A 13,052-nucleotide genomic window follows, 5' to 3' on the forward strand; every position below is an offset into this window, starting at 1 on the left:
CCAGAACCTGTGAGGCCATGCTGGAGCTACCAGAAACACAAACAAATGTTCCATGATGATTTTGGAAATCACTCTTGGAAGAAGAACTATACTGTACTGTAAAATATATAGATATATTCTATAGATTATTTAGAATATTTTACAGTATGTTTATTAATTTTAAATAATTTAAATTATTTTTTTAAATATTTTATGTTATATTTCAATAAGGCACCCTAAGTTTTCATGTGCACTAACCCGACCTCGTTAAGATATTCTCTGTTTTTAGACAACATTTTGGAGATCTATTTATATAATTTAGAACACAAGTTTATATTCCATTTTCTACAACATTCTCAATGAAAGACTAAAGGATTGTATTTAGATACATTCTGTGAGTTGCTTTTCACCTGGAATATAATGTACACACATTTGATTCCTTTTATACCATTTTAAACTAAAATGGCTAAAATCTTAGCCTCCTTGATGAGAAAATATTTTAATTAGATTAAGGTTCTGGTTTCTCCATGGAGACTTCATTATGTACTTTGGTCTTTCCAAGTGACTCCATTAAAGGGATAGTAAAGTCAAAATGAAACTTTCATGATTCGGGTAGAACGTGCAATTTTAAACAACTTTCCAATTATATGTTATTTTTTTGTTAAATATTTAACTATACCTATATATGTATATGAATATAAACAGGTTAAGATACAGTATATATGCAGAAAGGAATGAAGAACATTGGAATGTAAAATATTTACGTTAAAAACACAGTAAATAAAACATAGTAAAATATTAAAATTGATTAAAAATAATCTTTCATCTTTAACCCCTTAAGGACCAGCGACGTACCCTGTATGTCACTGGCCTTTTTTTGGGACTTGATTGTTTTATAGCGTGGTCTTGCCACCAGCGTTGAGACTGCTCTATTCCACAAAGCCTGCTGGAGGGAGGGCATAATAGCGTGTTCTTGCTAGACTTGTGCTATTATGTCCTAAAAAAAAACCTTAACGACCAGTGACATACAGTGTACATTGTGGTCATTAAGGGGTTAAATATTTTTGAGTGTGTGTGTGTATATATATATATATATATATATATATATATATATATATATATATATATTATACTTTATTTATGAAGCACCAACATATTCCACAGTGCTGTCCATGGATATAATTAATTTAAATAAAACAATACAAGACTTGTAAGAGACAGGATAAAACACATACAGGAGGAATTGAGGGCCCTATTCCCGTGGGAACTTACAATCTATATATATATACATGTGTATATATGTGTTTATATGTGTACATATGTATGTATGTATGTATGTATACGACCGCTGCTTCTTAACTTAAGTTTTCAGCGAGCCAGAAACTTCGGGGGTAGATTGCAGCATCCGCTGCTTGGTAAATCTCCCCCTAAGTCTTTACTTGCGCTAATTCACAGAGTACAAATTTTGTTTGCACTCAAGCGCACCTATTTACTTTCAACTTGTAATATGCGCTTAAGTTGCTACAATATTGTTTATCACGCCCTGTGATAACTTTAGTGTGTCACTTGTAATCTAGCAAATTATGTACATTATCACAAACTGTGAAAATCTTTCTAAAGTGGTAAAAAAGAAAAAAAAGAAAGAAATGCTTTATCTTACTTAGCTTACAATGCCAGTGTCTTAGCACTTTGCTTTGATAAATATTTCTGACAGCAATGCCAAACTGTGAAATCTTCTGCATGTCCTGATCCTACATATTATTCGCTCTAGAATGTGTTTTTAATAAGATAACTTTAAAATAATGTTGCTTTATAACTGTGTCTAATAATTGTAATATTATGTATATCATTTTCTTCCAGTTATATACCTGTGGCAGTGGATCATGGAGTTGGTTTGCCCTGTCATGGAATGTTCCTTCTACATCAGGTACTCTTGTTTGCAAACCTCCCTGTTTTACCAGAACTATAGTCCATGTGTGGGTCTGCTTAATTACTTACTAAAGATTCAGTATTTAAACTCCTATGATCTGCACTTGCGTTTCCAAGTTTATGGCTTCCCATTATATGTATTTGTGACACAGGGTGTTATAATTGTATGTATATATTTTATTTCTGTGTAGAGAATTGTCTACTTGACTCTTTTGTATGCATTTTTGTATCTTTGTTCATTCCCCATTTCCTTTGTATATAGGTCTCTATTGTGTTTAGCTATTTTTGCTATTTTCTCATCAATCCATGAACAGGTTAATGTTAGGTGAATTTAATAGGATATCCTCTATGCATGATGTTTTTAATTGGCAATTCGGTTTTAGCCAATCACATTGCATTCACTCGTGTATTTATGTTCACCTGTGACTGGCTTACTACAGCTATGACTACGGCTCTATGCGAAACGCGTAAGCAAGCCAGCCAGAGGATCCTGTGTGTCTGTGTGACAGTCTTGCTTTTACTACTTTTCTACTGAATAAATGCTACGTTTTACTTTATGCTGCTCATTCCCCCCACAGGGTATCCAAAGACGTATTTCAGTGACACTAGTGCATGAAACTGGGGCGGAACTGAAGTGGCTGGAGGTCAAAGAACTTGTAGTGGGTGGGTATATTTAACAAATTGCTAGTTGTGCATGGATCATATATAATGGGTTCTATTCTTATTCATAATCTTAGGGAAGTTCCAATTCCTTAGAAAATAGACATAATTTGTTTTGCAGAGATGTGTGCGTGACTGTCAAATTCAAAGCCATATCAATCTACTAATACTTTACTTTGTGAAACCTTGGTATCAGAATTTCAGTCAATCAAAAAACACTTGTTTGAGCATTTAGATCCCCCTCTCTGATATCTGGACTTTTTAAAACTCAACAGTATGATCTTTTGAATACACATTTTGGTTTCTTTTAAATTAATATATTGGCTCTTTTTCAGTGTTTTGGGGTAAAAATCAAAATAAATAGCAATTGGTAATGTCATCATGATAGGGCATGAACTGGAGATGATTCATTACTAAATGGTCAATTCCAAGCCACCATTTGGAGATTAGTAGAAACTTTAAATAACATATGTGTAGGGAGGTGTAGACCATTGGAAAATAAATAGTATGATAGTTTATTTGAATTATTCGCATATTACATAAAGCAATTCTGTTCAGTTTGGCAACTTTCACACTTTAGACTGCAGGACCTTTAGACTGCTTCACCATCCATTCTACACTTCAAGAACCATGGTCCTATAGATTAACCTCTAAATACTGTAGATATGGAGGATTTACTGCCTCCCTAACTGTCTCTGATGATCACATAGAACCTTCTAGTTGGCTATCCATTCCTTTTATCACCTCACATCTACTAAGTTATATTCTTCAAACTTTGGAGCAAACAGATGTCCAACATCTCTCACCTCAGCAAAATATTTCTCTTTAATACCTCTGAGACAAATATTTTCCCAGTCCATGTAGCCATCTCTTGCCTTATTGGGAAGGAATTAATTTTGCAGGGGAAGTGCTGTGAACAGACATCACTCTTTTTCTCCACTTAACCAACTGAATAGTCATTTCCAGATACTGGTAATTATCTCTTTACCACCTACACTGTCTGATCTGTGAATATCAGGAGTCTCTATTTACTCTCCTACAGCAGGAGTGTTTTCTTCCCTACTCATTTCAAGTGCATTTACTTTGTGATACACTTCATTTGCAGCCCTGCAAAGGATGTCCATTGCCTTGTAGCATATGCAGGGTGAGTTATCTTTTCACCCCCCAACTCTTCTCCTATATAGACATATAAACACATAAATAGATATGTATATAAGCATATACATATATATGTATTTATTGTTGGCCCTGTGCTGCGCTAGATGGTTTGCTGTGGCTGCCGGCATGAAAATTAGGCTCCCATTGGAGCCTATTGAAGCGCACTCTTGTGAGCGATTGGCTTTTGGCAATGCGCTGCGCCTCTAATACCAGCACACATTTATGTCAGATGGTTTTACTGAGTGGAGCGGAAAATCAACCCAGGTGCTAAGGAGGGAGGTTGTTATGAACCTGCCAAAGCTACCTGTCTCAGGACGTGACCAACCAATGAAAAGGGAGTATGCAAACAATTAGAATGTACCTGAGGGTCAGTCCAAGAATGGTAGAATAAAGGACTCCAGGAGAACAGACTGGTACGACAGGAGAACAGATTTTGCTAGCTGGTTGCAAGGTCAATGACAGGCAGTGGTCGGCAGCTGAAGACAGGCAGGAAGCAAGGCAGAGCACAGAATCAGAAGGCAAGTTGCAGGGTAAAGGACAAGCAAATTTCAGCAACTGGAACAAACAGAGAAGCGAATAGAGCACACCCAGGAACACTAAGGAATTCAATACATGAGCACTGAAGATTCAAAAAGTTGGCTATTTATAGCATCAAAAAAGCCTACAAAAAAAATCACGCAGGTTACAGGTCAATAAGGACGTGATGCCTTAATTGTACCACTGGAGGGCACAGGCAAAAACCACACCAACTGAAGTGGTTTAAAATTAAAAAAGAAGAGCAACATTCTATATTATATATAACTTAAGTGTTAAAATATAATTTTCTATGAAAAGTTTTTCTCTAGTTCAGTATATTGCTGTTAATATGACTAAATCATGGGATAACTAAACCAAAGGATTTCAAATAATATTGAGTTTATATAATGGACCAGTGACATTCTCTCCAAAATCTAACAATTCATGCAGTAACTGTACTTGTACATACAACTCCATTGGTGACAGGTAAACTAACCTACTATATTATGTTCCAGTTGAAAATATTACAGACATGTTTATACAATATTTACAGTCTGTTGGATTTAGTAGATTATGATATGTTCCTTTTTTTTTAACTAAAATAGATTATATCCCAAAATTAGTTGTCATGCACCTTTTGCCTTAAAAATGTATATCCAATCATAATAAGGCAACATATATTACCTCTGTATGACAATTTAAATATATATCAACTAAATCATTGTAATTCACTTCCTGTGATTTTAGGTCGAATCCGGAACACTCCAGAGGCTGATGAGTCTCTAATTGACCCAAATATATTATCCCTGAACATCCTGTCTGCGGGGTATCGTCCCCCTGAGAGTAATGACCAGTATAACGATTCAAATACTGGTGGATTTTCAGGGCTGAGGTATGAATTAGATAACTGACCTACTGTAAGTGGGAGATATAGTAACAGGCAAAAGATTAGTCCTATGGCTTAGAATGGTAGAAATAGTCTGTCAGTCAGCTTAAAATCAAAGTAGTCAAGAAAATAACAGTATTCATAGGTTCCTACATACAGGCCAAAATCATAGAAAAAAATTACAAGCAACAAAAGCTTGAGAAAAATATAGACAGATAGAATTCTCACAGTATATGAAGCTTGGTAATGTAAAGAGCTACATAAATTTATAGTTAATTTAAAGGGACACTGAACCCAAATTTTTTCTTTCATCATTCAGATAGAGCATGCAATTTTAAGCAACTTTCTAATTTACTCCTATTGTCAAATTTTCTTCATTCTCTTGGTATCTTTATTTGAAATGCAAGAATGTAAGTTTAGATGCCGGCCCATTTTTGGTGAATAACCTGGGTTATTCTTGCTGATTGGTGGATAAATTCATCCACCAATAAAAAAGTGCTGTCCAGTGTACTGGAAAAAAAAAAAAAAAAAAAAAAAAGCTTAGATGCCTTCTTTTTCAAATAAAGATAACAAGTGAACGAAGACAAATTGATAACAGGAGTAAATTAGACAGTTGCTTAAAATTGCATGCTCTATCTGAATCACGAAAGAAAAAATTGGGGTTCAGTGTCCCTTTAAGCAAAGTTGCAAATACATCCAGTGTCTTGTTAAAGGGACATTAAACACCTTGAGATGGTAATATAATATAATAAATCAAAAATATTAAAACAACTCTACTAAATACTTTCATTATTTATTTTGTCCCCTTTTCCTGTAATTCCATTCTGAAATTGTGAGCATTTCAGTTCCTGTTAGAAATGGAAGTGCAGAACACTGTTATATCCCACACAGCCATTGGCCGCACACTTTAGTGACCTATGTATAACTTAACACTTATTTTGTCACTATTTAAACAACTAATGAAACTTTTAAAAACATATCTACATGTTATTCGCAGACTAATCTTTTCTTTGAATGCATCATTCTATCTAGTATTTCTAAGGGCAAAATTATAAGTCGCGCTGCAAATCTGTTTTTCCCATTTGCGAAAACACCGTGCACATTATGTTTTTTTTGCATTTGGGGTTGCGCAGGAATTACAAGTTTTAAAATAACTTATCTTACATTAACCTGCATAATTCATAAAGACAGATCGCGTGCATGTTCACTTATTCCCCCATAGAAGTCAATGGAGAAGACAAATAAAATAAAAAATAAACAACTAAACCCTAATCTGTTGCGCAAAGCCCATGACGTATTCTCCTCAAAGTGTACATGAAAATGCGAATATTTCATATTGCAAGAATGTTTTGTTAACAGATTATGTTCTATTTTATAAATAACATATTTCCTTATATATGATGATTTGGGACTGATTATCTATTTATAGTGAGATATATATATTAATATATATAATATATATATATATATATGTCTAGATATCTCAAGATCTATATTAGAATATCCCATTTAAAATCCATCTGAGATATTGTTTAATGGCATAAGATTGTAATGTAAAATATTTTCATTATCTTCCATAGTTAAACATATGTCGACTACATATAAAGCCATGTTTCCCTATGTACAGTATGTGTATGTATGTCAATGAAAATCTGTTGTCTGCTTTTTTTTTTCTAACACCTGAGATCTCCTATCTTTGAGCCCCTTAAACTTTTGTGTGCAATATTTTTTTTTTAAATCATTTTTTAAAGGACTGTTAATATGAGTGTAACTGTACTTTGTAATGTATGTTTGAAGTGTTTAGGTGAAACTTTTTTGTTGCAGAAAACTGCAGCTCTTCGAGCGCGGAAAGTATTTTTACGTAAAAAGGGCAATCGCGATTTTTCAAGACTTGAAATATCAGGGCAATGAAAATTGCTTGCGAGAAGACCATATCGCGCACGGGAAAACACACACCGTATATGACTTGTAATCATGCCCTTAGTGTTTAATGTCCCTTTAATAAAGATCTGTTGTCTAGACATACAACCAACTACTTGCTCTTTAATAGTGGTGCCTGATCTTTCTACAAAGTCTAAAATACAACTTTTTGGTAGTCAAAGTCTGACAAATTGTGACTGATGATCATCAGACACAGGGAGAAATTTTTTTTCTAAGTGGCAAATTAGGGGACCAGTAGAGAGTTATTAACAAGGGAAGAACCACATGTACATTTTGGGGATCTATAGGGAATCTTTTAAAATGCTCTACAGTAGAAGGCTTTAAGTTATTTAGTCAGTCCTGGGTATTGATTTAAAAAAAAATAATGGGAGTTTCTAATTATTTTTATGTGTTACCCCTTCTCTTCTTGCTTCGAGCCTCATCATTAAGGCATGAAAGCTAAATTACTCAGGCTATAGTTTCCCTAACCGACTTTTCCCACCTTACCAAGCGAGATCCACTTACTTGTCCCTCAATGACCTTTCCACATTCTCCCAAGCTGTTCCTATTGCACAGCCTCACCCTTCCCTGACTGTCCCTCTTAATGTTCAAAAACCCGCCATGTCATAACCAGCATTCTCCCCATGTCCTCTGTAAGCTCCGTCACTGGTCATTCTAACCACCTCCATACATATCATTCCAAACCTACTCACAGTTCTATGAGACATCCTTGTTACTTTAAGAAGACTGTCCTTTCTAACTCTTGCCACGTATCATTTCCACGTGCACACATTCCCTACAAACACTTTACAGCAGTCATATGTGCACTGAGTGCCTTTTCCTTTTACTTCACAAACATCCTATCCTTACAAACCTCCAAAATCCCACTAACAATTCCCACATCCATCCTGCTTCCTGGTACTGCACTCACAAAAAGGTCTGCTCCGGTATAACCCTTCCTCTGCAGTGTATCCCCTTTCACAATTCTTTCCCTTTACTTCCCTACAAGATAAAAGTTAAATCTATACAATGGAGACCTACCGTACATATCCCTGAATGAATGAATTGGGAATATTGGGGACATGAGATTCCCGTTCCTTCCCGGTGCCTGCACTAACGTCTCATTATTTGTATTTTCAGGCAATTTCTTGATTCAGACACACCCTAGGTATTTTATTTTATCATTCCTCAGCCAGCTATTTAAACTCCCTCTGTTCCCTACCTTCTTTTCCTCTTTTCTAACCTTACTTCTTTTTTGTGGTCCATTTATTTTTTACCCGTTTACCTCTGTTCATTCATTGTCCCCCATCCGAATCATGACCTCCTCTCGCTTTTCTCCTCTGTCATACTTGTCTTTACCTGCCTGTCCTTTACTGCCATAGTAACTACCCAGATACATCTGCTCCATCACCTATTACTAACAACTACCATTTCACAATGATAGAAAGGTTCAGAGAGAAAGAGAGGAACCCTATCTATAGACAAAAAAATATGTTGTATCTAGAGTATGTATGCAGAGAATTAAGGATTGTGTTGTCGATAGTGTTATAATATGGAGACCTTGTGTATAAAGGTTCCCATTCTATTAAAAACAGAAATTTATACCATTTGTATATGTGTAGGGGTAATGTAAATATAGCTTCAGAAACAGTGTTGTATAAATTATGGTTAACTCTTATGTCCTCTATGCCCTTCATTATTTGACCCCTATTCATGTCCTTTGCCTGTTCCTGGGTTATGTGCCCTTTGCTCCTTTGCCCCACAAACCTCACCCCTTTCTTACTATGTATTTGGGGATCCCATCTTCAGCAGGCCAATCTCGGGGAGGGGCACCAGTATTCATTCATTTCTGATATTCCATTCACTCCATGTCTTATCCCTCTGAATGTTCCTATTTTACCCACCTTATTCGTGCCACGTTGCCTGCTATACTCTGTTTAAAAAAAAAATCTTATTATTTTATCCTTAACCCAAGCATCCATTATTTCTTTGCTAAATAGTTGGTCCTTCCACCTAAATGGTTTGTCAAGAAATTCTATTCTATTCTACATGACCATTTTTCTATAAAGATACCTCTCTAACATACATCCATCTTCAGGCTGTTAAGGACTAACAACCAGCTTTCATGTTATATTAATCCACTTCCTATTGCAGTATTTCCTGATTTCTATTCATGTTAATTCTCTCTCACAACATTGTAATTTTGCTTTGCTTATGACCTCTCTTCTCACTCTATCATCTTGTTATAATTGTCATGTTGCCTTTCAGTTCATTACCCTAATTTATTTCAATTGCCCTAGGCTTCTAATTTTCCTACTCTTTCATCTCATAACCATTTTGCATTTCCATTTCATTTCGTTCACCTTATCATCACCCACTTTTCTGTTTCTCTCCCCATTCTCAATTTTACTGCTTTACCAAATATGCTTCTTTTTTCCCAGTGTCTCTTTTTCTCCTTTTGTCTTGTCTCTTCCCTTTTCTCATAAACGCTTTGGGTGTTTTCTATTATAGGGTACTTTTTGTTTTTAAAGATTCATTTGGTAGCAGCAGTCCCTTGTTCTTCTTGTGCATCTGAAGTCTATAGCTAGAGAATTTTTCATGTCTAAGACTGTTACAAATAATAAATCTAAACATGAATATTGGATAACCAATGAAAATCATTATATCATCCCATAGTTGCGTTCACAATATGAAAAAGCTTTATGTGAAACTTAACACTTTCAATCAATGTTGTAGCTACCATATTTTTGTTTTACAAGCAAAATGTCATATATACTGCTAACTATTCAGTCATTTGTAGTCAATGTGCCACTGATCATTATGAAATGGCACAAAATGAGTAAGAATACTATGGGCATTACTGTATTTTTACAATATTCTAATAAAGTTTAATGCGTAAACGTAAACCTTTCTTCAGTGCAAGTGTTCCAATGTATCCCTGCTTGTATTCCTGTTAAAAAAAAATCATTAATAACACAAACAGATATCAATTCAACAAGGACTGTTTGCTGTGAAGTGTTTATTTTTATGACTATATGTTTTCGTATTCTAATTTACTATGTATTTTTTCTGTAAGCACTCTGTATTTCTACGTATGTATTTGTTTGTCTTTGTTCATTTACTGTACTTGTGTGTTTCTTCTACATAATGTCCTGTATGTTTCTTTCTTGTCTATATTCTATGGTAGTATTTAGATGTCTAGGTATACCAGTGCATTTATATCTGGATATATACCTCTGTATCTTTCTCTTAGGACTTTCTATAACTTTGAAGTGGCCTGGGACAGCTCTATGCACAACTCTCTACTGTTGAATCGTGTCACTCCATATAGAGAGAAGATCTATATTACTCTTTCTGCTACATAGAGGTTAGAGAACAACAAACTTAGTTACAATTTGCTCTTAATCTCATGACCAGAATCCTGCATTATTTTATAATCTTCTACACTTGTGTTGAGCAATCATTCTTAGACACTCTAGATACTGTACCTTTTCACCTTGTATGCACTCTCATTTACATAGTCATCAATAATGCTTTTCCTCAAACAGTTGGAGAATTGTACACAGCCAGCTGTGATAACCAAAGACTTCTGTATGGTTTTCTACTCTCGGGATGCCAAGCTCCCAGCATGTCGCTCCATAAGGAATCTGTTTGGAACTGGCAGTTTTACGTGCTTCTGAAGGGTGAGCTCATAAGGTGGTCCTAAACAATGTTCTGCAGACTATGGGGTATATTTATTATGTATGTGGATGCTGCTGTTTCCGCATGAGCCTTCAGGTTCGCTGGAAACATAAGTTAGGAAGCAGGGGTCGCGGAACTTCAATCATCCTGATACGATCTGGATGATTGGACACCCCCTGCTAGCGGCCTATTGGCTGCGAATGTGCAGGGGGGCGGCAACATGACCACATGCAGTTCTCAGATACTTCCCTTATGACACACAGATCATATTCTGTCAGAAATGGCTAATATGTCATTTTCTTTAACTTCTTCCACCCATCACAAAATAAAACTTGTTTCACTTTATATCCCGGTGATCATCTTGCAGAGCTCTCAGTGAATATTATCTAATTGCTAATGGGTGAAAATAAGAGTTTTTAAAAATCAAAGTATATTTGAGGCCTCATACACCTTGTGTAATTTTTCTTTTTCTTTTTAAATTGTGAGAGAAGTTTATATTTTCTCTTTGTGTTTTATGAGTTTTTAAATATAGTTTGCAATGTGTCAGACCCAGTACTTGCACTCATTTCTCCCTCCCTTATAGTAACCGTGTGAACGTAGTATACGAACTCAGCCTGTGCCGTGTTGCAGAAGCCAGTAGGTCCTGGTATGTATTTTCTTATAAAAGAAACAGTTTAGATGTCTATTCTGTGTTATAAAAGACTGTTTTTAGAAAGCAATTTAAATTATAAACGGCCTCGTATCAAAATATCAAAAAACTAGTTTATAATATTATGGTAAAAAGTAAAAAGAGAGACTTTCTAGGCTAACAAGCTATCCAGCATATAATATTACAAAATAAAAAGATAAGTCGTTTTTGCATCTCATAGAAAGTTGGCCAAGATTTCTTAAAGCTCTGTGTCTGCGATTCCTACATAGGCCGAGGTAACACGGTGGTGTAGTGCAGTATGTGATAGAACTATTGCTCGAACACGCTAAAATTAGCACACAGATTGATAAAATAGATTTACCAGAGAAGGTTTAACGCGGACGACATTACTCTAGCACACTCATTACTTTTCAATGGATATTGTGACCGCACTATATGATTGCCGATTTACAAGTTAAAAGTTATGGATTGCACTTGAGTGAAAGCCTCAAATAGCGCTAGAAGACAAAGGTGACACAGACTTTGTAATTTTCCTAGACACATACAAAACACGAAAATGGACTGCACTCTCAAACCAGACTGGGTACACATCTAATGACCCTGCAAAACTCACATCCCCGCGGGTTCACCAGCAATCACAGCCAGCAGGCACAGCTTTCAGTGACTCAGGCAGTTAACCCCAGGCAAGCCTGGGTGAAAAGCACATAGGGAAAACAACATACAAAAAGTTCTGGCAACTCTCTTGCAAACACACAGCTAGATTAAAGGCAAACATGGAACAGTTAGTTACAGAATCTGTCCAAATGGCGATAGTCCCACTGAAACTGTGCAGGCTGAGAGTACTGGTGAGCACCAAAGGCTGTGAGTTTTTGCATGTCATACAATGAGTACCCAGTCCGGTTTGAGGGTGGCAGTCCATTTTACTTGTATTATATCTATATCAACTGTATATCTGTATATTCATACAGATTATGGGTATATATTTATATATACGTATATATATATATATATAATGATATATATAGATATATAAAAATAAAAAAGTACATAGGAATTTGAATTATTCCTAACCGCACCTTGGCTTTAGCGCAGTTGGTCAGCGTAGGTACATGTTAGCGGGGGTAAGCGATAAATAGGAAAAGGCTTTCTTTAGTGCACCCCATAGAAGGTCTATGGGGTGAGGGAGTTTAAAGTGGTTGCGAATATCCGAAGTCCTGCACTCCTTTTTTGTCTTTCAACTTGTAATAACTGCATTAACCTGGAGCGCTAATGTTTTACCTTAAAGTGCAGTTACCACTAATGAGTGATAAAAACATTTATTGTGCCACTTGTAATCAAGCTATACTGTTTTTCTTGATCAGGAAGATTTTTATACCAAGAGGTTTTTAAATTAGATACATCCAATGTTATGGAGAAATAATTCATATTTCTTGCACAAAGTGGTGTAATATCCTCAACAATGTTTATTATCTCATGCTTCTAGTTAGAGACGTGACATAAAAAAGATACAGCTAAGTTTGAAGAATACCATCTTGATACTAATAATAGTGGACATATCTACAAATTAAATTGGACAAACCAAATTAAGCAATATAAACGATGAACTTAAGTGTTCTTAAGGAGAATATGGACACTTTTAGCCATTAAGTGATTATAAAGATAATCAAGTTTAGA

At 35.4% G+C, this 13,052-nt stretch overlaps 1 protein-coding gene across 1 annotated transcript in view; it reads left to right on the forward strand.

Moving 5' to 3' along the window:
• The window catches only part of KIF1A (kinesin family member 1A), a 200,416-nt gene that overhangs the window by 156,182 nt on the left and 31,182 nt on the right, over positions 1-13,052 (forward strand). The window contains 7 exon segments of the mRNA XM_053711551.1: positions 1,840-1,906; positions 2,487-2,571; positions 4,990-5,134; positions 10,302-10,402; positions 10,405-10,415; positions 10,597-10,727; positions 11,313-11,365. Coding sequence (XP_053567526.1) covers positions 1,840-1,906; positions 2,487-2,571; positions 4,990-5,134; positions 10,302-10,402; positions 10,405-10,415; positions 10,597-10,727; positions 11,313-11,365 — 593 coding nt within the window.

The sequence above is a fragment of the Bombina bombina genome, chromosome 4, assembly GCF_027579735.1.
Source record: "Bombina bombina isolate aBomBom1 chromosome 4, aBomBom1.pri, whole genome shotgun sequence".
Lineage (NCBI taxonomy): Eukaryota > Metazoa > Chordata > Amphibia > Anura > Bombinatoridae > Bombina > Bombina bombina.